General features: G+C 36.5%; 1 protein-coding gene across 4 annotated transcripts in view; it reads right to left on the bottom strand.

Annotated features, from left to right (window-relative positions):
- The window catches only part of Zc3h12c (zinc finger CCCH-type containing 12C), a 70,473-nt gene extending 50,155 nt beyond the window's left edge, over positions 1-20,318 (bottom strand). The window contains exon 1 of one of the 4 annotated variants that reach the window (XM_058586470.1): positions 20,161-20,318. Coding sequence is in view for 3 of the 4 variants with exons in the window: in XM_046466202.2 (XP_046322158.1) it covers positions 15,353-15,433 (81 nt within the window). In the remaining variant the exon portion in view is untranslated. Of the gene's footprint in view, positions 1-15,352; positions 15,733-15,770; positions 15,882-15,983; positions 16,117-20,160 lie in introns of those variants that run through there. The other 3 variants (XM_046466221.2, XM_046466229.2, XM_046466202.2) reach the window with 3 other exon arrangements.
- Between the last annotated feature and the right edge of the window lie 5,823 nt (positions 20,319-26,141).

Genomic DNA, 26,141 nt, shown 5'->3' on the forward strand with positions numbered 1-26,141 from the left:
GAATGGGATTAATGTCCTTATAAAGGAGGCTAAAATGAGTTTCCCTGCCCCTCATGTACATTTTTTCTACATGATTTAAAGAAAAAAAATCAGGAATTTGGATTACAATAAAATGATCTATTAAGATGAGTACATAATTTTTTTCTTACTATGAATTACATTAATAGAAACATGATAATATTTTAGTGAAATATCAGCATAAATATATATTTTAGTGAGAATTTTTGTATCAATAATCTTAAAACTCAAATCATTTTCTATAACGTATTTGCTTTGCTACAATACACTATTATTTTGCTGACTTAAAAGGAACATGATATTTCATCCAAAACTATTTCTCAATGGTCACTGCCAAAGAGAGCTAAACTAATTTAGTCTTCTTGTTCCTCTATAGGCATCACTATTTCTTAAGATCTGATTTACTGATATTTTCAGAACTTTCCCAAAATACTTAATTTTATTAAGTACAATTTATTCCAACATGGATTCCAAAGGAAAGAGATGAGCAAGAGGGGGATTTTATAATTTATGGATATAAGAACCAATACCATACCATGTCCTCTTCCCTAAACTAACCAAGTAACTTGGAGAAGTTACTTAACTTCTCTATGTCTCAGTTTCCTTAACACTACTGGCAGCACAGGTTTATTATGAGGATAAAATTAGTTAATAAATATAATAATTTAGAAATGTGCCTGTTACATAGGAAATGCAAAAATGTATATTTAAAAATATTTAGATTATAAGTAAAACTGTAGTTCAAAAAAGAAAACTCAATTTACACTATTTTATTTGATATAATTCTGAAAGTTCTCTCCTTTTTAATATAGAAGAAAGAATATTGTGCAGGCAGAAGCCGTAATTGTGTCCACTAACTTTTCTTATCACACATTTAATAGAAACAAGAAATCAAGTGACTTGGGAACTCAAATGCCCTACTCTATTCCTTTGTTCATGATTATTTACCATACGAATTTACAAAATAAATAATGTAGAACAATGTTTATCAAAGGGAAGGGGACATAATATTAGTTCAGAAAACCGAAATGTATCTACTGGAAATTAAGTGCCATAAAATATTTTGGCTTATGAAATAATAAGAAAATGTTACCAACTGGTTAAAAATGTGAATATAAAAATTGTTGACCATAGTGATTTAGAAAAAAATATAGTAATTTAATGGTGGGCAGCAGTGAAGGGAAGAGACAAAAATGTAAGTATAATAAGAGAATATAATAAACACCTGAAAGAAAATAAAGAGCTTCTTTTGTAGAAAAAATATTAAAACTTTGATTTTAGTTTAACAATACAGACAGTGTGTATTATTTTAAAATACATGGCTGTAGACAGAGCAGCCATCTTTCTCTACCTCTCCCATAATATAATTTCATTAATCTTTTAATTTCTAGTCACAGAATTTTCCTAAGTAAAACTCTTAATTTATATACTCTTCAAAGTTAGCTTCCTACAAAGATCTATAAATTAACAATTAAAAAGTTAAAGCTACTCTGATATAAAGGGGGAGACTCAAAGTGGGATAGGGAGGGAGAGCATGGGAGGATGATTATTTCTAGATAGGGAAGAGGGGTGGGAGTAAAAGGGAGGGGGAAGGGGAATAGTAAGGATAGGGGAATGTGATGGTCATCATTATACAAAATATATGTAAGAAGATTTGAAGTTAGTATCAACATACCTTATATACAAACAGAGATATGAAAAATTGTGGTATATATGTGTATTAAGAATTGTAATGTATAAAAAGGAAAAGATTAACATTAAACAGAGACATGAGGTGGGAGGGAAAGGGAGAGAAAAGGGAAATTGCATGGAAATGAAGGAGACCCTCATTGTTATACAAAATTACATATAAGAGGTTGTGAGGGGAATGGGAAAAAAAAAAACAAGGAGAGAAATGAATTACAGTAGATGGGGTGGAGAGAGAAGATGGGAGGGGAGGGGAGGGGGGATAGTAGAGGATAGGAAAGGTAGTAGAATACAACAGTTACTAATATGGCATTATGTAAAAATGTGGATGTGTAACTGATGTGATTCTGCAATCTGTATTTGGGGTAAAAATGGGAGTTCATAACCCACTTGAATCTAATGTATGAAATATGATATGTCAAGAGCTTTGTAATGTTTTGAACAACCAATAAAAAAAACATATTTCTCAAACCCCAGAAAAAAAGGAACTAGTTTTATAAGCAAAAACTTGAATAAACATTAAAAAATTATACTGAATAAAAAAAGTTAAAGCTATAACAATTTTCCCCTAAAATAATTGTCACTTGACAAAATTACTTGTGTTAAAAAATGATTCCTATATTGAGTTTATTTTATTGATGGTAATATAACTTAAATACAGAGCATTTTATAGATATTAGCTAGTTGATCAGATTTTATTTCAAAATCCTATCCAGTTTAAATGTAATACTTGGAAGAAAGGCAGGAAAATGGCAGTTATAGAATGATCATGTGGTCAAATCAAGTGAGAGGTTAAATGAAAACTAATTCATTTATTCACTCAAGAAACATTTATTTGAATGGTTACCATGAGAAAGGATTACTGCTAAGTGAAGGAGAGAGATTACAAATATGAATACAGTTGCTATGCTTAAGGAGCACATAATTTATTAGGAAAACCAGATAAATGAACATCTGCATAATACAGGGCATGCCAAAATTAGTATTCTTTATAGAGATATGTCATAGAGTACAAGAGACAAAGACATAGCCTCAGATGTAGGAAGGTTCTGCAAGGTGACATATGTACAAATGACAGTGATGACACATTTCTATATGCACTATATGGTGTATGTGTCTTTTGAAGGGGAAGAGAAGAGTAGGGAAAGGCAATAATAAAAGAATTGTTGCCTACGAGGAGCACTGACCAAAGATCCAGAGGTCTTGGAGATGATAAAACACTGATTAATATAGCTAGAGAAGTGGCTAGAAAGTCAGGATGTGGCTGGTTCATAGTAAGTCTTGAATACCATACTGAGGAATTTCAACTTTGGTAATGGGAACTACTAAGTTTTTTAAAAAGGCAATGGTATATTGCTACCCATGTTTCAGAAAGGTAATGGGGAACTACTATAGGTTTCTGAGATGTGCTTTTTTAAATGTTTTAGGATAATAACTCCAATTGCATTACTTTTTATTAGTTTTGGGGTGGCAAAAGGTGACCAATAGCTAAATTTATGCAGAGAAAAAATGAGATTCTTTCTAAGATACAGTCAATGAGTCTAGTTAGGATTTGATACCAAAGAAAAAGGGGAGTCATTTAAAAAAACAAACAAACCTGATGGCATCAAATGAGACAAACATTACAAATATATTACAGAATGACAGGGAAGAGGGCTTAAGGTAAAGGCTATAATGGACAGTGAGGGAGTTATTTCTTTTTTTTTTTTCATTTGTTTTAGTTACACATGACAGTACAATGATCTTGATATTGAGGGAATTATTTCTATGAAGTGAAAAGAGATGGAATGAACAGGAATTTATTCTTTACCATGTTTTTGTGCTACAGACACCTTTCTCAGTCTATAGACTCTTTTCAAAGTAATGCTTTTAAATATGTAAAACAAAAACATAGGGTTGCATTTCAAAGGAAGCCAATTATACTGAAGTACAGTCATTAAAATATTAAAAACTTCAACAGTGAAATATATGCCTTTTTATTAACACATTAAAATAAAACGATGAAGCGAAGATCTAAAAAACCTATCATGATTTAGAAATAGTTAAAAATGCAAATGAGGGGCCAGGGTTGTGGCTCAGCCATAGAGCACTTGCCTAGCATACATGAGGCACTGGGTTCAATCACCGCCACCACATAAAAATAAACAAATAAAATAAGGGTATTGTGTCTATCTACAAATAAATTTTTTTAAAAAAAGTGCAAATGATACTTCAGGGTATTTACTTCAACTGGAATATGATTTCTGCTATTAATATTGGGCTTGTTGCTTACATTTATAATTGAGAGAAATGCTAAATTTCAATTAGAGGATATGAAAATAAAGATGTAAATTTTTCCCATCAGGCATCACAGAACCAATGGAACACAGGTTGAAAATGCCTGGTAAAGATATAAGTTTTTGCTGAAAAAGAGATGATGGCATATGTTAGGCAAGAAAAGATTAAGATACAGAAAGATATTTTGGGTGGTGGTGGAAAGCAATAGAAGAGTTTCAAAAGAAGTCTTTTCTCCCCTTTTTTGGGTATAAAAACTTTAAAATAATAGTTTCAGTGCAGCAGGAGATGAAAGATATGTGTGTGCACATATGTGTATAAAAAAGAATAATAGACCATAATTTTAAAAAGAAAGGAAAACAGTAAAGTAGGGAAAACAACAGACCTGGTTCTATCAGGAAACCAATGACTTTCTTTTATCCTATAATTCTCTGGTAAAACTAACCAGCCTTCAACCCTCAACTCTGTACTCTTCCTTAGTCTCCATAAGATTCAGTGGGCCAAGATGGAATGGGAGTAAAGAGAGGCAAGGAAAAAGGCCTCTGGCAGGGAACTACCAGTCATGGGAGCAGAAGGTTAATTTTTGCTGCTGTTCTACCTCCTTTTCTAAGCCTGTTTACTCTTTCCCAGCACTGCAGATTCCTAGAGGCTTCACATTGCCATTGGCAGTCTACTTCCATTCTTGTTACTCCTTCCAACATCTTTCCCACCAAAAATCCAAACTCCAAAAGAAAGATCAGTGAGAGTGTTAAGACACTTAAATGGTTAAAATAATTACACATTTAAATGTGAAGAATTCTTGAGATAAGAAATATTCTATGGATATTATAAGGATACTTAGATAAAATGACTGAGGAAATTGTTAAATATAAAATTTTAGTATCTATGTCTCAACCTCCTTCCTTATCCTTGCACCTTACTTCCTGTGTGTGTGTGTGTATGTATGAGTGCATGCACGCACATGTGTGCAGGAGTTAAGAGGCTGGGAGTTAGAACCAATTTACCCCACTTCTCATTCTTGGAAGAAAATTTTAAATCATTGGGTTTGGTAAACAAAAAACTAACAGGGAAGTAAACATTTGGCAATTAAATGTATCAATGTTCAAAACAAGAATTTCTAAAAATAAGTGACCATTTTATTTGACCTTCTAATTCTGAATGTCTTTCTAAGAGGTAACACAAAAAGTTGAATAAGAGACTATTGCACATTGAGAAGTATGAGAATTCTATATACTATAGGTTTACAAATGAAAATCATTTTAAGATTATGACATATTTATATCTATGTTGAACTGTCTTGCTTACACTAGGTGCATACTATCAAGTAAGTACTCAATCTATTAAAATGCACATAAAAGTTAAGCACTCATTTACTATCAAAGTAGGAAATAAACATTTATGATCTACCTGTTATTTTGAAGACTGTGTAGGCCCAAGACTCAGCACCCAGTAGCACACTTGCCAAATTAACATTCTGATTTCTGGCTGTCACTCAGGAATTCCAAAGTGCTTTCTCTACCTGCCACATCTTCATTCAGGTGCTTTCACAGCATGGGTGGGTCTAGAAGCTAAGTTGCAGCTGCCAACCTGGTACATGCTTCACAGCCAGCCAGGCCAGCAGAAAAATATCCTACCTCAACCAAATTCACAAAATAGATTTTCTGAAGTTTTTTTTTTCCCCTTATAAGGTGATTCCTTATTGTTTAAAAAAAAAATCACACTTGAAAAAATATACAATCTATCCTCTGGGGCTAGTCTCAGCATAGAAAATCTTTCTGATTTATGAGATCAGGATTTAACTTCAAACATTAGCTGCCGCTTGCTCCTTGCTGATGTTCTTATTCAAAAGGGAGGTTTTAAAGACCCTAGGACCAGTCTGAGGCTCTCTCATTAATATATCAGAAGACCTCCAAGAATACTGAAAAGTACATAACTTAATGGGGAAATAAAAGGGCAGTGTGTGATGCATTAGGAGTTTGCTATTTGTGTTACTTATAGGAGTCACCAGAATCACTACCAATCTCCATTCTCAAGATGTGGAGCTGGTTCTAAATGCTGAATTCTATGATTCTTTTGGTCAGTTTATTTTTCCCATCCATAAACAGGACAGGAAAGAGAAGTTAATTTGTACTTCCAAAGCTAACCATCTTGGAGTAAGGGTGGGAGTTTTCAAAAAAATACTCCCTGATACACTGTTAAACTAATAAAGAGGGCATAGTTGTCATCTTGGAAAAGTCATAGGTACCTTCTCAACTTCTAACACCCAGAAAACCTCTAGAAGGGAGTGCAACAGGGCCAGAAGTGTGCAGATTAGTAGGGAAACTCCATTTAAGGACTCAAATGCTTTAAATACAAGCTAGGAAATCAGATAATTTCGAAAGTTAACACCATTCTGTCCTTACACAAAGAGGACAAACTCTGACAATCCAAAGCATAAGATTTATTTTTCTTATTCACAGGCCTTTAGTGATGATGATGGTATTAAACTCTAAGGTACATAAATATTTAAACAACAGCAACAACAAAAAAATGACTCTTACTCAAGTACTGATTTAATAATTTACCATGAGATACTTGATTTCAAAGCTGACATACAGATATTTGCACTAGACCAACTTTTTCAAAGCCTTGAGAAAAATTCAAACCTTGAGAGTAGGGCATGATACATAAAAAATAAGTTACAAGCAGACAGATAACTCACATAAAATTCCAATTAACTCTACTGTTATAAAAAATAAAATTTTAGACTATTTAGAAATGGATCATAATAAAATGTTCACCTATGAGATGTGGCCAAACTGATAATCCATGATGTAAATTTTTTAATAGATATAAAAAGGAATTAAACGTTTAAATCAGAAAGGTTAATATGAGCAAATAATTCAAAATAAAGCTGAACAAAGGAATAAAATTAAAGGCGGAAATAAATAAATTAGGAAGCAAAAATAAGTAAAACTGGTTAATAAGGATTAGAGGTACAACTCAGTGGCAGAATGCATTCTTAGTATGCAAAGGCCCTGGGTTCAACACTCAGAATCAAAAACAAGTGATTTGGTGAATAAAATGAAGAGCTGGTTCTAAATGCTGAATGAATTGAACAAATGAATGAATGAATAACTTCAGAAAAGTATAACTAAGAGGTCAGAGAACACTACAACTATATAATATAAATTTAATATTCAATTAAATGGGTTAAATGTCAATATTTCTGCATAAAACATTATGTCAATAAATTAAGAATCCATAATCAAAGTTGACTTAAGCAGTTGCAAGTACGAAAACCATGGAAGAATAAAAACTTTTTAAGATTTCTATATGACATTCCATTCCTGTCCAAGTATGTTATATCAATAGGTTCTATGAACCTGTTCTAGCAAAACCTCAAAGCATCAAGCCTCTCTTCTGTTTCTTAGATTATTCTAAGGCACCAAAGATGGAAGGCATCCCAACTAGTTGGTGAGGCCAGCATAACTCTGTTGATAAAACCCCACAAGTAACACCCAAACTTATCAAATATATGTATACTCTTACTTATATAAAAAGTCCTAAATTTAACTAAAGTAAATTATATGGTATATTGAAAGTTTTAAAATATACATTAAGAGATTTTTCTAACATTAAACAACTTTGTTAACCAACTCATTACATGTATTGGTTAAATGCTTTTACTGGATTGATGTGAAAGATGTTATATCAAGAGTGTCTAGATTTTTGGTTTACGCAGCTGAGAAGGAGACAGTATTTACTAAGAAAGGAACAGATTTGGGATAAAAGTTTTGTTGATAGTTTTAGTTTCAGATACCAATAGAGCTCTCTACAAAGAGGCAGTGTACAAGACGATGTCAAGACTGAAGACATAATGTGGTAATTATCAGTTCACAGACGGTATTTTAAAATATAATATTGGATGGACTTGTTTTGGAAGAGTACAGAAAAAAGTATAGAAGCACACTTTTAATAATCTAAGGACAGGAAGGCACCATCTAGATTAGTGGCTACCATATTTTACTGTAGTTTATATTTGCTATATCTAATCATTTTTTTGGCAAGCTAAATTAGGATTTCAGCACAAAAAATATTTAATAAAAATCTCATGGTATCACAATGTGATTTGACAGTTTCTTAAAATTTTTATTTCAGTTTCACTGCATTTTGGAGGCTTGTAAATTATTAGAAGCTTTTTTTTTGAGGGAAGGGCAGTAGTTTTCAAACAGCTTTCTACAAAGATGCATAAGGAAATTGGTAAGGGGGGGCACAGGGACTCTCACTTTAAGACTTTAGTTGAATGAAGAGCTTTTTTTTCCCCCAGAGGATATAAACTGTTGTCACTGACTTTAAACCAAATTTTATAGATATGACATAACAAGTGGACAACTGTGAAAAGAACAGGTCTCAAATTTTAAAATACCGAGACAAGGATAGAATAATTAAATGGAATGAAAATAGTAAATTTTCAGCCTTACTGGAGCTATAATAGTTGACTATTTGCTCAATTAAAAATGAAGAGATAATATCTAAATATTAGAAATGTATAGTTGCAGACATTTCTTAAAAGATCCTTTGGGAGCCAGGGTATAGGTCAGTGGTTGAATGCTTACCTACCTATGTGAAGCCCTGGTTCAATCTCAAGAATCACCACCACCACCAAAATAAAAACAAAAAGACCTTAAGGCTTTAATAATTTAAGGTAATCCCCATTACATGCAAAGCTATTTTTAAGTTTCTTACATTTAACTATTATAGATATTGTTGGAACATGTATATATAAGCAAAGGACACCTGTACTAGAAAATAGCCACAAGCATTTTGAAAAGTAGAAGTCCCATTAAAGTCAGAAGTAAGTCCTAAGTGCTTCTAATTAATCAGTACTAGTCTCTGATTTAAGCCAATGGAGTAAGACAAGAAAAAAGGATAAAATAAAAATATTGAAAAAACCCACATATTAATGGGCCATTAAGTATCCTGAAAATAAAGAGATGCAATTAAAACAGAGTTGAAACTACATCTTAATAATTTATCTAATAGTGTATTAAAAAGAATTCTGTAAGGTAGCCAAATGTTATATAAAATAAATAACTTTTTAAAAATCAACTACTAGCAGGTATAAAATACAGTTGAATATCCCTTATCCAAAATGCTTGGGACCAGTAATGTTTCAGATTTTGAATGTTGTTGAATTTTGGAATATTTGTATACACATAATGAGATAACTTGAGGATGGGACCCAAGATTAAACATAAAATGAATTTATGTTTCATATTTAGTTTACATACATAATAAGTGAAAATCACAGTAAGGATGGCTAAGGACTTAGATATTTCAATATACATTATTAATCAATACCCACAATCATTATAGTATCATGATGATAAGTATTACTATAACCATTTTATAGGCAAAGAAACTGAGGCTTAGGGAAATTAATGAGAATTTGCGCAAGATCACATACATAACCAGTAAGTGTCCTAACAGGCACTCAAATTCAATTTCTCTGAATCCACAAAATGAGCTTCTTAGCACTATACTCATGATGGTATACCAAATGAACAAAAAAGACTGTGGAGAAATAGTGATGAGAACTAAGAAGTGAACGCTCATGTACTGCTGATAGATTACTAATTAACTTTCCTAGAGGGCAATTTTCATGATCACATCTTGGAATGTGTTAAAAATATACTTAGGTAGACATTGATTTCTATACGCAGACATTTATCACACTGTTTATTACAACTAAAAAAAAACTGGTTATGATCAATGATTTCTTATATTGTTAGTGCATAGTTGTTCATAGTAGGCCTTAATAATTTTATTTCTGTGATACAGTTGCAACATATCTCTTTTTTCATCTCTAATTTTATTTGGGTCTTCTTTCCCTTTTTTTCTTGGTTTGCTCACAACCTAAATATAAAACAATATAAACTTGATCAAATTATAATACTTAAGATATGCTGAATGTCATTCAGCCAGTAAAAACAATTTCTTAAAAGAATACTGAATGACATAGGAAAACTGTTATGAAAAGCAAGTAATAAAACTATAATGCATACACTTTTGGGGGGTTGGGGGGATACCTGGGATTAAACTCAGGGGGTTGGGGGGGATCCCGGGATTAAACACCTGACCACTGAACCTCATCCCCAGCCCTCTTTTGTATTTTATTTAGAGACTAGGTCTCACTGAGTTGCTTAGCACCTCGAGTTTGCTGAGGCTTGGCTTTGACCTCACGATCCTCCTGTCTTAGCCTCCCTAGCCACTGAGATTACAGGCATGCACCATCACGCCCAGCAATGCATACACTTTCACAAGGATTTTTTACAATGAAATTTTTAAAAATGAAAACAAGAACACCAATATTTTAAGTTACATCTAAGCAAGAAATATAGATTATTTCACTATCATTTTGTACTTTTCCTGTATTTTATAAATGTGATAAAATGTGCCAAAATATTAAATTCTAAATCTAATTTAAAAAGATAAAATGAAGTAGTCAAAATAGTAAAAATGGATTTTAGAAAACACCTCCTCATTAAAACTATTTTTCCTATGCATGATAGTGCTAATTTAACACAATTATGCCCATGATTTTTATTACTTAAGCCACTTTTCTATCTTAGCAAAAATAGAAATAATGTATTTTATCTAAAATAGATCATTTATTGCACATAGATCTGCACTAGTCATTTTAAATTAAAGCAAAATTTCAGAAGTATTTAATTCACTAACTCAATGGGGCCAAAGAACAAGAACACAAACATTAAAAAAGCATAAGTCAACAATGAGGAGACAGCCTCAATTATATGGGAAAACTTCCCTGTAGATTTACAAAATAATAAAAATAAATTATAAAGTAAAAGCCTAGATTTCAAACAGACTAAATCTCAGAATAAGGATAAAATAAGCCCACAAATTTTGAATGGGAAATGAGTACAGATGACTAAGAACAAAGAACAAAAACTAATTTTAGCTTTATCCTAAAAGACAAAGTAATAGATTTGAAAGCCCTCTGAAAAACCTAAAATATAAGCTGACGTTTTAGTAACAATAAAAGTAAACTTTATTTTATAGAAGTTTCATTATTGGTAATTTCAAGCACTTAGAACATAACTGAGAGCCAGAGAATAAGTAGAAAAAAAAAAAACAAATAAAAAAAATCTCTGTCCAATCAAATGAATGGATACTGCTAATTCATTTCATAATATTGAATTGTTCTTTGTGCTAAGTACTTTTACTTTCATTATCTTGAATTATGAGAAAACAACTCTGCAGAGTTAATGTGTTTCATAGGTGAGTAATCAAAGAGATATTAAGAGTCTTGCCTAGAGTCACAGGTAGAATATGGCAGGGCCAGAATTCAACTGTGTATCTATCTTAGGTCACAGCCTTAACCTGCTCTCTCCATACAGTGTGAACATTCACTTCTCAATCTAGACTATTTGAACATCCTATAATCACTGCCTAGAAGTTTTACTTCAGATATATTATTAGCTTCTTGTCATCCAGTTTCACAATCCACAGCAGATATCATCTGCAAATTAGAGGAAGGGAATGACAATGTCAGCAAGGAACAGCTAATATCAAGGAGAGAACAAAAATCATTGCTATGAATCAATATCAATAATTGATTCCTGCTACCTCATCACCTAAAATAAACAGCATAGAAGTATTGTTATTTAATTTAGGGTAAATTAGAAATCTAAATAATTCAGGTCAAGTTATTTAGCATCTCTAGTTCCATCACCTGCAAGGCAGGAAAAAAAAAAACCGCAGCATACACTTTATATAGTTGTTATCAAACTACATTACTTAATGTAAGTTCTAAATTGTGCCTAGCATAGAGTTAAGGAACAATAAATATTAGCTATTGTTACCTTTCAAAATAATTTATATCACAGGATATATATTATTTGAAAACAGGAAAATACAATGTGAACTAATTATTCTTCCTTTTAAAACAGAGAAAAATGTTTTGCTCTTAAAAATTGGTATTTTGGAAAATTCATGTTTATAATATTCTTACCTTGCTAAAGGAGGTAATCGAAGTTAATTATATTCTTAAAAGGCAAATGTATATTCCTCCTCAAGCAATCACATAATATATTCTAAGTTAATTTTTAAATGCCTATCAGTTGTGTGTTTGCTCTGTAACGATCATCGTAACCATCTCTTATCCATCTATTATTGTTGTTGTTGTTCGTCATAACCATCACTAACAGATCATTGGTTAATCCTCAGGACAAGTCTATACACTGGGTAATTTTTTTTTTATAGATGAAGAGCAGAGACAGAAAAAGCAGAAATGAGGAAGAAACAGCTCTTATCTAATCTGCAAGTATTATGAAGAAATATATAGTATTTCGAAAATGGGGAATTAAGCAATTACTTCTGAATTGCTTAATTTGAAAAACAAATGCTTGTCATTTGTTTTTACTTTAAAGTTCATGTACAAATTCTGCAAACTACATAAATATGAATGCAAATAACTGGAACAATCTTGACTAAAATATTTACATAACTTATTTCTGGGTGAGGAGATTTCACATGAACTTAAGTTTCCTCCATACTTTACTTTTCTTAATCAACACATCAGTACTTTAAAATATAGTACCACATGCCAGTACTTTACAATATAAGTATAAAAGCATTAAAATTAGAGATTAATGCCCATCAAACACATTGTCAAAGATTTTAAAAGTCAGAACTTAATGAGTGTAAACATCGGATGAAATCAACACTCTGACTCTTTGCTAATGGGTATATACACATCAATACAACTTTTGGTTAAAAAAACCATTAAAAACTTTAAGGCTTATTCTCTTTGATCATTACTTCTTGGAATCCATCCAAAAAACGTACTAAAGAAAAAAATTTTTACTGAGATGTTCAAATCATTATAATATGAAAATATTGGGGGAAAAGCACATATGTCTAACTGCAATAGAATGATTAGATAAAAATAATCCATAGTTAGGAAGGAAATGTTTGAAACATTTTGAATGTCATAAGAAAATCCTTAGTTTGTTATATAGGAATGGGAAGGTGGAATTCAAAATGCTATCAACAATAAAATTCCAAGTATATAGGAAAATGTTATGTCTTTCTAGAAACAAACTCCCACGTAAGCTCATTCTATTCTATTATTTAAACCTTACAATAAAAGATTAATCTATTAACATTTATTGTTATAGAGACCTTAATTTTTGTTTTAAGGAGAACTAAGTTGGGACTCTCTGCTAGTAATAACTGTGGACAAATGCTGCAGGCCCATAAGGTATATTAACATTTAAAGGTTTTTTTTTTTTTTTTTAAGTACATTTGGTAGATTTAAGATCAAATGTAGAAACCAGAATCTCAATATTTTAGGTGTAAATGTGGAATAGTGATTTAATACATTTATATTATTTGCTGACCATCTTACAAACTATATCCCAAGACTCGCCTTCTTAATCACCCACTACTCCAATGTGCCACAAGTTTCAGATGCAGGTCCATCCACTATCTGCTTTCCTGCTACAGCTCCTTGACTCATTTACTTACTTGGAAATGGCTCCCACCCAGGTATATGCACATGAATCCTACCTTGTAATTTATCCCTTTAGAGGTCAGGGGTCTTACTCAGCACCTATACTGATATTAAATTATTTGCCAAGGGAACAAGATGAGCAGTAACTGGCAGATTAGTTTACAATAATATATTCCAACGCTAAAAAGACAAAACTTTTCTTACTTGTTTTTTAAAAGACTGCTATATAATCAGAATCAAAGAATTCTTCTAGTTTATATAAGAAAACAATGAAAACCACTAAGCAGATATAAAATGATAACACCTTATACATATATTATATTAATTAAAAAATAAATGTAGAAATCACTGTGGGCTGCTAGAATCAGGGCAAAGTAAAAAATGAGAAAAAAATGTTTTAAAGATACAATTTGTATTAATCACTTGGGGTCCAATTTGGCAGATGCAACCCATCAAAACATAGCTCCAGAGAAGCCTGAAATATAAAATATTTTATTATTCTAAAAAACAAAAATTTAGTAAAAGGAAGTGACTAATAAAACTCCCATCAGCATACAAGCATTCCAAGTGTCCGTTTTCTATCCATTAATATTTTCCATTATACTACTTTCCATCAGCTTTGATTATTAAATGGGGTGAGTGTGTGTAAAATAATTATCTCTTCCTTGTTGTTTTAAGTTTACTTTGGGCTATGGGAGTAGAGCAGTGGTAGAGTGTGTAGAATGTGGGAGGTCCTGGGTTCAATACCCAGAAAAAAAAATTTCACTTTATTTTGCTTATAATGTTTAAGTACATTTACAATGATGAGCTGCTAAAAGAACTGCAACTTACTTTGAAAGTAAAACCATTCTTTAAATAAAGTTATTCAAACATTTTGAATTATGGATTCATAGTCAACTATGATATTTTTATGGTACCTTCAAGGAGACTAAGTTAGGTAACTTAATATAAGCAGGCCACATTAGAAAAAAAGGTGTATAGAGGGGCAAGTCTAAAATAGTCATCTTCCTGAGCTTGTCACAGTAAAATTTAATTTACAAATATTTAGTCAGCTATCTATATATTCAAACATCAGGGAATACAAAAAAATTCAAGAATATGGTACGAAAACTAAATGAATTTTGGCCTATGTCAGAGATGAAATAAATGGAACTCAAACCCTCTGTACTGACTTTCTATGGTTTTTGGAAAGTCCAAAAAATGTATTTGACGCGTATTTCCTATTTTCTGTTTACATTAACATTAGAAAATGAAAAACTCAGTGAGGAAATAAGAACTGAACAACCTTCCCAAATTTCTGAATATACAGTACTCAGGCCCAAGGATATCTGCATCTATTCTAAGGTGGTTAACAAAACAAAAAAACACTGAATCAATAAGCGCCTGATGGGCCTGGAGATAGTCCAACAGTCTTGCAACCAATGGGAAAACTTTCCCTAAATCGAGATTAGTGTTTCATCTCTTTACCACAAAACACAATGCAGGATTGTTAACGGGTACCCAAAAGGCAAGAGGCGCAGTTAAGAGAACTCAGTACTTGGAACTACCTCTGTTTTTCAGGACTTTAAGCGGTAAAGGATGAAACAGTTTAAGGAAGAAAAGCGGGATTCATTTCTCCAAGTTATATCTATAGCACCTCTTTGTAAGGAGTTAAACATGAGAAGTAGCCGAGCTAAAAGGAACGCCTGGTGTGAAAGGGAACTGGGCTGGAGCCTGAGCAGAGAGGGAGAAGGAGGGACACGGGAGGGGTGAGGGGTCTTCATCAGGACCGGCCGAGTGGGGTGGTAGGATGGAGCGATGGATAATAAAAGCGAACGGCTGGGGCCGGATCCGAGATGTCGGCTGATGCCTCACCCCACGAGCGCGCGAGGGTCCGAGCCGCAGCAGCAGAGCTTTGGGTCCGTTTCCACCGCGGACGCCGGAGCCCGCCTCCATATTCGGCCGCCGTGCCCCCGGCCGGGAGGGAGCGGACCAGTGCCCTAGGCCGCGGAGCTGGACACCGGCCTCACCTCGCCCGAAATCCCGGCGGGACCCAAGCCGCCAGCGGAGGATGCGCTGGGCTTTCTGCTCCGTGCCACCTGAGTGGCGGGAGCTCGGCGACTCGACCTCGGGCAGTGCGACGCGCCTGGGCCTGGAGATCACCCGGCTCGGCCGCTTCGGTCCCAGCCCGGCGTCCAGAGGCGGCCTCCCGGCCCCCTGGCCTCCCCACGTCCGTTCCTTCAGCGTCCCTCTCGCCGCCGTCGGCACCCCAACCCCCTTCCCGAGGACAAACCTGGGGGCCGCTACCCGTCATGGCCAATCCCGCGAGGAAGCGGCGAGCGGGCGGCGGGGCCCGCGGCCACAGCGGCCAGCTCGGCCCTCCCCGCGCCGAGCCGCGCCCGTCCGCTCGCCCTCTCAGCGGGCCGCGGCCCCGGCACCCCCCTCTCCCGGCTGGCACAGCTCACACCCCACAGTCGCGCGCACCGGGATCTGTTGCTCAACCTACTTGCAGTCTCTTCTCAGCAGCCATCACATGCTCTGGGAGCCGGGGCAGCCCTGGGGCCCTGCGGCAGGCGGCCGCCTTTCGCCTCAGCCCTGGCCGCCGCGGCAGCCGCTAGGGCGCAGGGCAAGCGGGAGGGTCCCCCATGCCGCCCGCCCGCCCGGCCAGCCGGCCGCAAGCCGGGGCCCCGGCTCGGGCGCGCCCCCGGCCCTCGGCTCGGCCCGCCGCCTGCGCCGCTGCTCCGCCGGCGAGAGCGAACTCGCCTCGGCCGCCTGCCGCCTTGCTCCTCGCCCGCCCGCCGGCAGCCGCCGCCGCGCGCCGCTTCCTCCTCCCCTTCTCTCTTTTCCTTCTCCTTCGCCGCCTCTGGAGCCGAGGTTGGCAAACCAGCACCTGCTGCTGGAGATCGCCGAGAACTGAAACAGGAAACCCCGAGCCAGGGGGAAAACCCGGGAGGCGTGGAGAAGGGTGAGGGGAGTTGCTGGGACCTGTCGGGCTCTACCCGGCTGCTGGGGCTGCCCGAGGTTCCCGCGCCTCCTCCCCTCTCACCCATTCCCTTTCCCGGCCCAACCCAGGGGTCCCGACCTCCCCTCGCCGCTCCCGCAGAGCTGTCCCGAGGGTGCGCCTGGGCTGGTCAACACCTTCTCCGCCCAGCAACACGGATCGTGCTCTGGGCATCAAGGGAAACAACGGGCTCCCTTCTTAAGGGCATGTTTCCCGTGGTTGTTTATTTATTATCTATATTCTGCACTGAGGGGGGAAAAAACCACACCCTGCATAAACAAGACCATTAAGGAAATTTAAGCAAATGAGGCTATTGGGATTTCACCCTCGGGAAGGACTTCTTTCAACAAGGAAATTGGCCTTGTTGGAAATGGCAATCATGTCAAAATCAAGGTTAAACCCAGAATAAATTCAGATCTCTTTCAGGAGATTGAGAAGAAACAGCCTTCTGTACTGAGGTGGGCACCTAAGTTGCAAGTGTGAACAACTCTGAGAGCCAAGAGCCTTCCTATTCTATGAACCCAACAATCTAGGTCAATATTTCAGAAATGTTCGAATAATCTTATTCACCTGCCTGTGGAATAGTTACCAAGATCATCATTCCTAGCTCTGGGCAGGATGCTTCTGCCTCTGGAGAGAAGGGAGGATCCTAGTGGACTGTGTGGCTACCATGTGCCACTTGGTCCGTAGTTTGCTTTAAATGCCTTATCTCATTTAATTGTCACCACAGCCAGGTGAGCTGGATATTATAATCCAGTTTATTGTAATAAAATAAAAAATCGACGCTGGAGTGTTTATCTGAGATTACACCACTTTTGACCACATTTTTCATCTTTAGAATCATTTCTTGCCTCTGCATTGTTTTCAACAGGGCTTAATAGATGGCTTAAGCCTGAATTTTGGCTACTTAATGGTAGTGGTATCCATGATATTTATGGGGACCCAAACTTTATAGTTTCCTGTTTAATATTCTTTACAGAAAAAAAATGACTTTATATGGCTCAGTTGAACAGCACGAATGCCTCCATCTCTTTGATTAGCATCTATTGCTCTTTTGTTATTGATGAGAGCCCAGGTAGAGCATCCTTCTGACTGATGCCCATGAGCATACTGGTTCTACCTGTAAGATGAAAGGAAAAGTGTCGAATGGAGCCTATTTTCCACTTTAGTAGGCCAATCTTGAGGCTTATTTAATAAAATTGTAGACAGGAGGCTGACTTTTGTGGTTTACATTCTTTCATAGCAGCTTGAGGACCCTGGGAAAACTAGCAACCTGCTCTCTGCTGCAGGGTCAGATTTTATTGCCAGAAAGGGTAGGATGTTCTAGGAAAACAGCCTCTGTTCACTGGGCCAAACTCTCAGAAGTTTCTGGAGCAGGATTAGAGAGTAGCAGGGATTTAGGCTGGATTTGACAGTAAGTGACAACCTATGGCATGATTTTAGTGATGGCAGATAGTTTCCCCATTCCACAAAATACCACCCACACAGTGCCCTCTGTCCTACAATTCAGTCCAACTGAGTTCCATTCAATATTGATTAAGCATGGTTAAAGATCAGGGCACTCTGCTTAGGTCCTTTGGAGGTAAGAAAGATGAATAATAGTAGTCAATAACTAACATTTAACAAATGTTTACCAAGTTTTAGATATTCTAAGTACTTTGCATGTGTGTGATCTTATTTCAAAACTCCTAGAGGTGAAAACTCATTCTTATTTCCATTTTGCAGATGAGAAAACTGAGACCATGATTACACTCAATAAATGATCAATAGCATAATAACTAAAATTCAGGCATTCTGACCCCAGAATCAAGACCCATTATGTGAATAAGATACTGTAACTTTCCTTAGTTACCTTGTTATTTAGTTGGGAAGATAGAAAGCACATGGAAGTTAAAAGAAAACTAAGAAAATATAATAATTTATAAAAGTCTCAAATATGTGTCATGCTTAATAAATCTGTAAGGTAACAGAAAACAGGAATCACAGCAGGTTGGTATAGGTAAAAAAAACAAAGAAGATGAATCTGGGCTTTGAAAATGAGGATTTGGTCTGGACTGTGATATATGAATAGGATTTTGATAAGTGGGAGGATAAAGAAGGTCAGATCTGTGGAACTGACAGCATAAACAAGGAATGCCAGGGAAATATGGGGGACAGGAATAAGAAAAAGGTAGAGAGGAAAAGTAGGACAAAATTACAGAGATTTGCAAAATGAGAGAGGGAAACACATACACACTAAGAAAGAGATTATGTATCCTATATACCATTGGGAATCTGTGAAGGGTTTTGTCAAGAGATGATGTGGAGACTATCCTATTCTAGGAAGACCAACACTTTAATGGTTGTTGGTTATTGGATGGTTTGGAAAGGGGTGGGAAACAAATTTGAAACCTCATATGGCAGAACTGACCTAAAATTATGGTATAGATAGTGAGAGAGGAAAGGAAGAGACAGGTAAGTGATCCACTGTGATTTAACAATCACAGAGGCTTTGTGAATGATTGAATGCCCTTAGGAAAAGGGAGAAGTCCAAAATGACTTAATGGTTGTGAATGTGAAACTTGAAGTATTACTGACAGGGAAAAAAGGTGGGAGGGCAAGGTAGAGGAACTACTCTTTTTGTATTTAGATCACTTGGCCTAAGACAGAAACTTGAGATAATATTGAGATATGCACATGAAAATGTTACAGTATTATGTAGGAAAAGCAGATAGTTTGGTAAATGATGCCCTTATCTGCTATTGAGAGAGTAAGTATGAAACTTTAAAATGGTTTCTTTTATAACAAAACCCAGGTATGACTGTTCATCTTTGTAAACCAGAGTTGAAAAAAATTCTGATACAAATAAAATGTTTCTATGATTCTTGAGTTAAATGAACTTTAGGGAATTCCTCTTATATTATCTTTTTCTTTTTTTGCCAGTTAATATTTATCTACAAGGAAAAGGGAATATATAGAAAAGAATTTTCATGAGCTCTGACAATATTAAGATGATGGGAGGAAAGTTAGAAATTATTTCATGTGATCCCACTTTTCATTTTGCAAAAGGCAAAATTGAGAATAAAATGATAGTAAAGCTTCACAATAGGCATTGGACAAATATGGCACTTTTGCTAGTACCAATTCTGGATAAAAAATTGTATTTTAGTTTTATAATCAAGTAGGGATCTTAAATTGCAATTTGGAATTGCACATGATTAAAGGAATCAAGTAGCCATGACTCCACAGAAGGCAAAATCTTGGGACAGCCTCACTAGTTAAAAGCACATACATTGGAAAGAACAGATACGGGGGAGAATGGTTGCAATAAAACACTTCTGCTTTTTAAAATCTAGCTCCCCAGCAGACTACCACACATCTGGTTTCACACTTGAGCCATAAAAGACAAGAGTTCTAGATGATTGTCCTATCCCACTGTGGCTACTTTAGTCTGGGGCTTCCAGTTTCCCAGCCACCTTATCTAAGACCTCTAGGTGCTTCAAATGGCTCATTATCTCAGGTTCAAAACTGTTATTCAGCCCAGGAAAATGCTTCTAGTTCAATTCAGAGTTTTCCAGGTGGTGTCCTTGGGAATTTTCTCATTGGAAATGTGTCAATGTAGTATAGCTACAATTGGGGCTGCAGAAGAGTTATTTCTCCTACTCTCAAGCCTCATGCTTTTACCATTTCTACCAAAACTTACCTTAGTTGAAACAATACCAGCAGTCCTCTCGATATACCATCTCCAGCTCTTCAGTCAGCAACTGATTTCCTCTAGTCAAAGAAGTGCTTCACACACATAGCCAGGTGAATATTGTGATGTTCCATGCAGTGTCTTTTATGTCTTCTAGAGAAGTTCTGGTTAATTTCCACAATCAGTAACATGTCTAGCTTCTTTTGTCATCATTATTCAACAAAAGCCTTAGCACATGCTGTGTAGAGGAAAGACACAGAGAGATGAAACGCATACTTTACCCATGAACTTCAATGACTGGCTAGAGCTGCTGAGTTCTAAGGGAAAGGAAACTAGAGGACATGAGATATGTTCTGTTGACCAACCTCAGGGCTTCTTTCTTTTCATGGTTAACCACAAGATTCCATACTAGCAGCATGACTCTTTTTTTCCCCCAGAAATTGTGGGAGGACACCAGATAAGGTCACCAGAGAGCCAGAATAGCAAGGTTAGTGTCATACAGTCATGTGCTGGATTTTCTACCTGAGCCTGATAGGATAGCTGCCCAACTTCACCACATTTGGTAAACAGACGAATTTTGAGAACAATGAACTCCTAATAGAAGAAAAAAATGCATATAAGATAGCACTTTGCTACTGAGGACCAGTATTGATACTGTGCTGCTATTTGTGTTAAAGAAAATCTCTGCTTACATAATCATATAATTTTCTAATGAACACTTAAAAAACTGGTAACACTGGTTGTCCATGGGCAGGAGAACTGGTAATTGGAAAGAAAGGTTATATGAGAGATTCACATTTTACTCTATACTCTCTCCTAGTTTTTGAATTTAAAATTCGGTGCTTTGGCTTCATTAGTCAAAAACACTTTTAAAAGACTATGTTTATTGATGACATGTGTTTTGTCCATGCCTTTCTGATAGCTTCTATAAATAACCAGCTGTTACTTTTTTTGGTGACTGAAAGAGGAAGTTAAGGGAATCCTGTGAGTTGTACTGTAGAGTCCGGGGCTTCCCAAGCAAGGGAAAGATTCCCATGACCATGTAGAAGGGGAGATCCCATAATTGCTCAAGGATTCCCAGCTAGCATTAATAAAATTAGTCACTGTCTTTACAACTTAGTTGTCAAAAGCTCTAAACTCAGATTCTATGAAGAGTTTTGATGGGAACTGCTTTAGCCAAGGGGAATGTTCAGGGATGTTCTCATGGACAGATTCAGGAAGGAAATTCACATGAGCTGGAGGTACTGCATGGGTGAGCTGTAAGAATGGGGCAGATGGAGCTTGCATGCTTTCTCATAATACTCATCCCCTAATATTGTGTGCATGTATGAATATATAACAACAAATCCCACCATTATGTAAAACTGTAATGCACCAGTAAAAAGTATGGGAAAATACTCATCACCTAGACTTATATTTGCTTATGTGTTTGTTTTCCCACAATTTAATATCTATGAATGCAAGATCTGTCTTACTCCCTGTGCTGTCCTCAGGTCTTCTGTGCCTGGTGGGTAGAAGGAACTCAGGTTGCCTTTGGACAAAGGGAACACCCGATGACTCTCCAGTCTCTGGTTGCTTGTTTAGGCATAATTCTGTTAAAAAGTAGTAAAGATAGGGCCAGGATTCAGGACTCCAGTCTTTGAAAAAGTGAGCAAGGTAAACTTTAAATCTCAAAGGAACTGGGAAATTAGAAAAGTACTCAAGAGCTGGGGATGTAGCTCAGTGGTAGAGCACTTGCCTGGCACTTGCAAGGCCCTGGGTTCTAGCCCTAGCACAGCAAAAGAAAAAGAAAAATACTCCAGCATGGGGGAACAAGTCAAGGAGTCAAGTATTAAACTAGTAGAAAATGGAATGGGCTTGGTTTTAAAAAGAAAGAAAAGGGAGCTGGGGTTGTGGCTCAGTGGTAGAGTGCTTGCCTAGCATGGGTGGGGCTCTGGGTTTAATTCTCAGCAGCGCATATAGATAAAAATAAAAGTTCATTGACAACTAATATATATATTATATCATATATATATATGAAAGAAAAAAGGAAAAACAAGGGTTCATGGAGGAGGATTTCACCAACTTTAAAAGAAAAAAAGAAAACAACCTTATGAACAAAGAAACAACAAATGATGCAATAATAAAAGAGCAAAGTGAGTCCTATAAGAAGAAAGGCTGCAACTTACAGGAAGAGCAGGATTATCAGCAGAGCAAGCTTGCTGCTGAGTTACTGCACTGCCAGAGACTTGGGTAGTTGGGATGGACTCAGACACCTTGATGTAGGATCAAGATGGGCTTCAGAGTCTAGGAGGGGGGAAGACAAATAAATTTTGTGACTGAGGTCAAATGGCTATAGGGCAAACAATCAATCTAGATAATTTCAAGTACTGACTTTCAACCATAGAGTGGAAGTCAATGGAAAATTTATACTATCAGCTGTTTTTGTTTGAGCACTGAATATTTGGAAGATATTCAAAGACTATCCAGAAGATCCAGGGAGTAGATGTTAAGAATATTTTCATGAATCCCTAAGCAAGTGCCAAAGGCCTAGGTGGGATATGAATTTTCTGTGCACCTTGGAGATTCAAATATCAATGATGTTTATTGAGTACTACTAAGTGCCAGGCACTGTTTGGATATACCACTCCTTCCTTAGGCAGACTTGGAGAATACCTAAGCTGAAGGCAGTTGCTGCTTTCTTCTATTCTTCCAACTCTTCATCTTCTTCTACTCTATTCTCTTCTCATCCCTCAGCCACATACATCTTCTTGATCTTGCTGTTCCTCTCTCAGAACATTCTTTCCACACTATATACAAGGCTCTCTCCCTAATGTCCTTCATATTTCTGCTCAAATGTCGCTTTATTGGGGAAGCTAAAACCCCATCTAGATTATTAGTCATATCTCTCTGGATATACATTTTGGTCACTATCCATTTCCCTTAACCCTGTTTTTCTTTTCATTTTTTTAGAATTTTTTTATTACATATATACTTATATATATATGCTCCTAGAAATATATATATGTTTATAGGTATATATATATATATATATATATATATATATATATACACACACACACACACACACACCTATATATATAGAAATATGTGTGTGTGTGCTTAATGATGTGTGTGTGTGTATTTACAAGGAGGCCAGGAGGATGCTTTTGGCTTTAATGTTCACTCAACACAGAATAAAAACTATAGGTTTATAATATTACCATGATTTTGAGGGCTGGGGAATGGGATCAGGATCAGAATATAAAAATAGTAGATTATGTCCTATTAATAAAGAAATGGCTTTATAGAGGTAGCAATATGTGAATGGAAATTTGTTTACTTGAAGGTGAAAATGAAATAAAATTTTTTTGAACAAGGTAAAAAGAAAACACACATGTCATCACTATTGGGATACAGCACAGGAAACAGACAGGTGTAGAAGCGTAGATGAAGCTTTCTTCAGAGGTTCCCAGTGAGCACAACAAGGAGACAAAGGAATGTGAGAAGTCTGTAGTTCCCCAGGTGTCTGCTGCCCATCATAACCAGCCAGATGTGGATTTTCTAGTCAAGTCTTAACTTATACCAGGGACCTTGGTTTCCTTTGGCTTCTGTGATGCCACTTCTTTCCTGGTCCCCTCCTTACTTCTCCTGACAAGTCTCTTTGGGGTTTTTCTTCTGTTCACTTGTACAAATAATTTCCCTTAGGCTCATTGTCTTTTGGCTCTACACAGATGCTTGGGGTTTCTCCTTTGGCATTAACTACTACCTATCTTCTGGTTGATAATTGCCAAATCTGTCTCTGCAGTCCATAGTGCCTCACACTAAATGGGCACACAATAAAAACATCATTCATCTGTTCAAAATGAATAAACTGATTTTATTAGGTACCTACTCTGTGTCAGCTATTGCTGTACGTACTGAAAATTTTCCCTCTCTGATAGAGCTTATGTGGCATACTTAAAATAAAGGAATAAAGTGGAGCAAAAACTGGCTGAAGGCTGGTTTGTGGATGGTGATGAGAGAAGACCTCTTTTAAATCTTATTTGAGCTGAAATGATGTTAAGGAGCCATGCAAAGCGCATTGCAGGTAGAGTCAGTGGCATAAGAGGAGCTTCTAGATTAGTAAAAATTGGTGGCTCAAAGAAGAGAATAGAAGGCTGTGCACTGGAGCATGGTGAGGGAGGGAAGGCACTGGACCCAGGTAGGCTTGCACCTTGGGGCTGGTCCTGTGCTCTCCTATTTGCTCTGGACCTCACTTCTTCTCATTGTCTTACCCCTGGCCATCCTCCCTTTTTACCTGACCTGCCTGGCCCTTGTAGGCATGTGCTTTTGTAACCCTTTCCTGTTCTTGGTCAATTGCACTGGCAGTTAGGAAAAGGTTTTTGTACTTTTGTTTACTTCCTAGCCTTTCCATAGATAGTCTGCTCTCTTTGCTTGCAAAACCTTTCCCCTAATAACTGTGTGAGAAAAGGTTCAGCTCAGCATCTCCTTCCATTCTAAAACCTTCTTAGATCTCATCTATTTTGGTTAGATGTCTCTCTTCTGTGCTTTCAGAGTTCCACTTATAAGTTTCAGAAAAGTTGAGTGTTTCCCCCAAAGTATACAATATACCCAGGATTAAAACCTATGTTCATATTCATCATGCCTCAGGAAAACTGTTGGGAGAATTACGTGGGGTGATGCTTGTAAAGTGCTGAGTATGAGCCTTGACTTTTGAAAAACACTCAACAGAAGTAAGCTTTAATTCCAGACACAATCTATGCCTCCAATAAACTTACGGTTAAACCAGGGTTAAAAGTGTAGTTTACTTTACCCCAAATAAGTTGGGGAAAACAATCTGAATACCTAGAATGATCTTTAGTATAGTTCTAACTACTGTCATTTGTATCCCTTTCTGTAAAGTACCTGCATTTAACAAGTGATGGTGACATTCTCTGAAAAAGAAAATATTAATGAACCTAGATGCAAAAATCCTCAATAAAATTCTGGCGAATCGGATACAAAAACATATCAAAAAAATTGTGCACCATGATCAAGTAGGATTCATCCCTGGGATGCAAGGCTGGTTCAATATACGGAAATCAATAAATGTTATTCACCACATCAATAGACTTAAAAATAAGAACCATATGATCATCTCGATAGATGCGGAAAAAGCATTCGAAAAAGTACAGCATCCCTTTATGTTCAAAACTCTAGAAAAACTAGGGATAACAGGAACATACCTCAATATTGTAAAAGCAATCTATGCTAAGCCTCAGGCTAGCATCATTCTGAATGGAGAAAAATTGAAGGCATTCCCTCTAAAATCTGGAACAAGACAGGGATGCCCTCTCTCACCACTTCTGTTCAACATAGTTCTCGAAACACTGGCCAGAGCAATTAGACAGACGTAAGAAATTAAAGGCATAAAAATAGGAAAAGAAGAACTTAAATTATCACTATTTGCAGGTGACATGATTCTATACCTAGCAGACCCAAAAGGGTCTACAAAGAAACTATTAGAGCTAATAAATGAATTCAGCAAAGTGGCAGGATATAAAATCAACACGCGTAAATCAAAGGCATTCCTGTATATCAGCGACAAATCCTCTGAAATGGAAATGAGGACAACCACTCCATTCACAATATCTTCAAAAAAAAAATAAAATACTTGGGAATCAACCTAACAAAAGAGATGAAAGACTTATACAATGAAAACTACAGAACCCTAAAGAGAGAAATAGAAGAAGATCTTAGAAGATGGAAAAATATACCCTGTTCATGGATAGGCAGAACTAACATCATCAAAATGGCGATATTACCAAAAGTTCTCTATAGGTTTAATGCAATGCCAATCAAAATCCCAACGGCATTTCTTGTAGAAATAGAGAAAGCAATCATGATATTCATATGGAAAAATAAAAGACCCAGAATAGCAAAAACAATGCTAAGCAGCAAGTGTGAATCAGGCGGTATAGCGATACCAGACTTCAAACTATACTACAGAGCAATAGTAACAAAAACAG

This window comes from Marmota monax, unplaced genomic scaffold (assembly GCF_021218885.2).
Source record: "Marmota monax isolate L192 unplaced genomic scaffold, Marmota_monax_Labrador192_F-V1.1 WCK01_AAM20220418_F8-fsc00045, whole genome shotgun sequence".
NCBI classification, from domain to species: Eukaryota; Metazoa; Chordata; class Mammalia; order Rodentia; family Sciuridae; genus Marmota; species Marmota monax.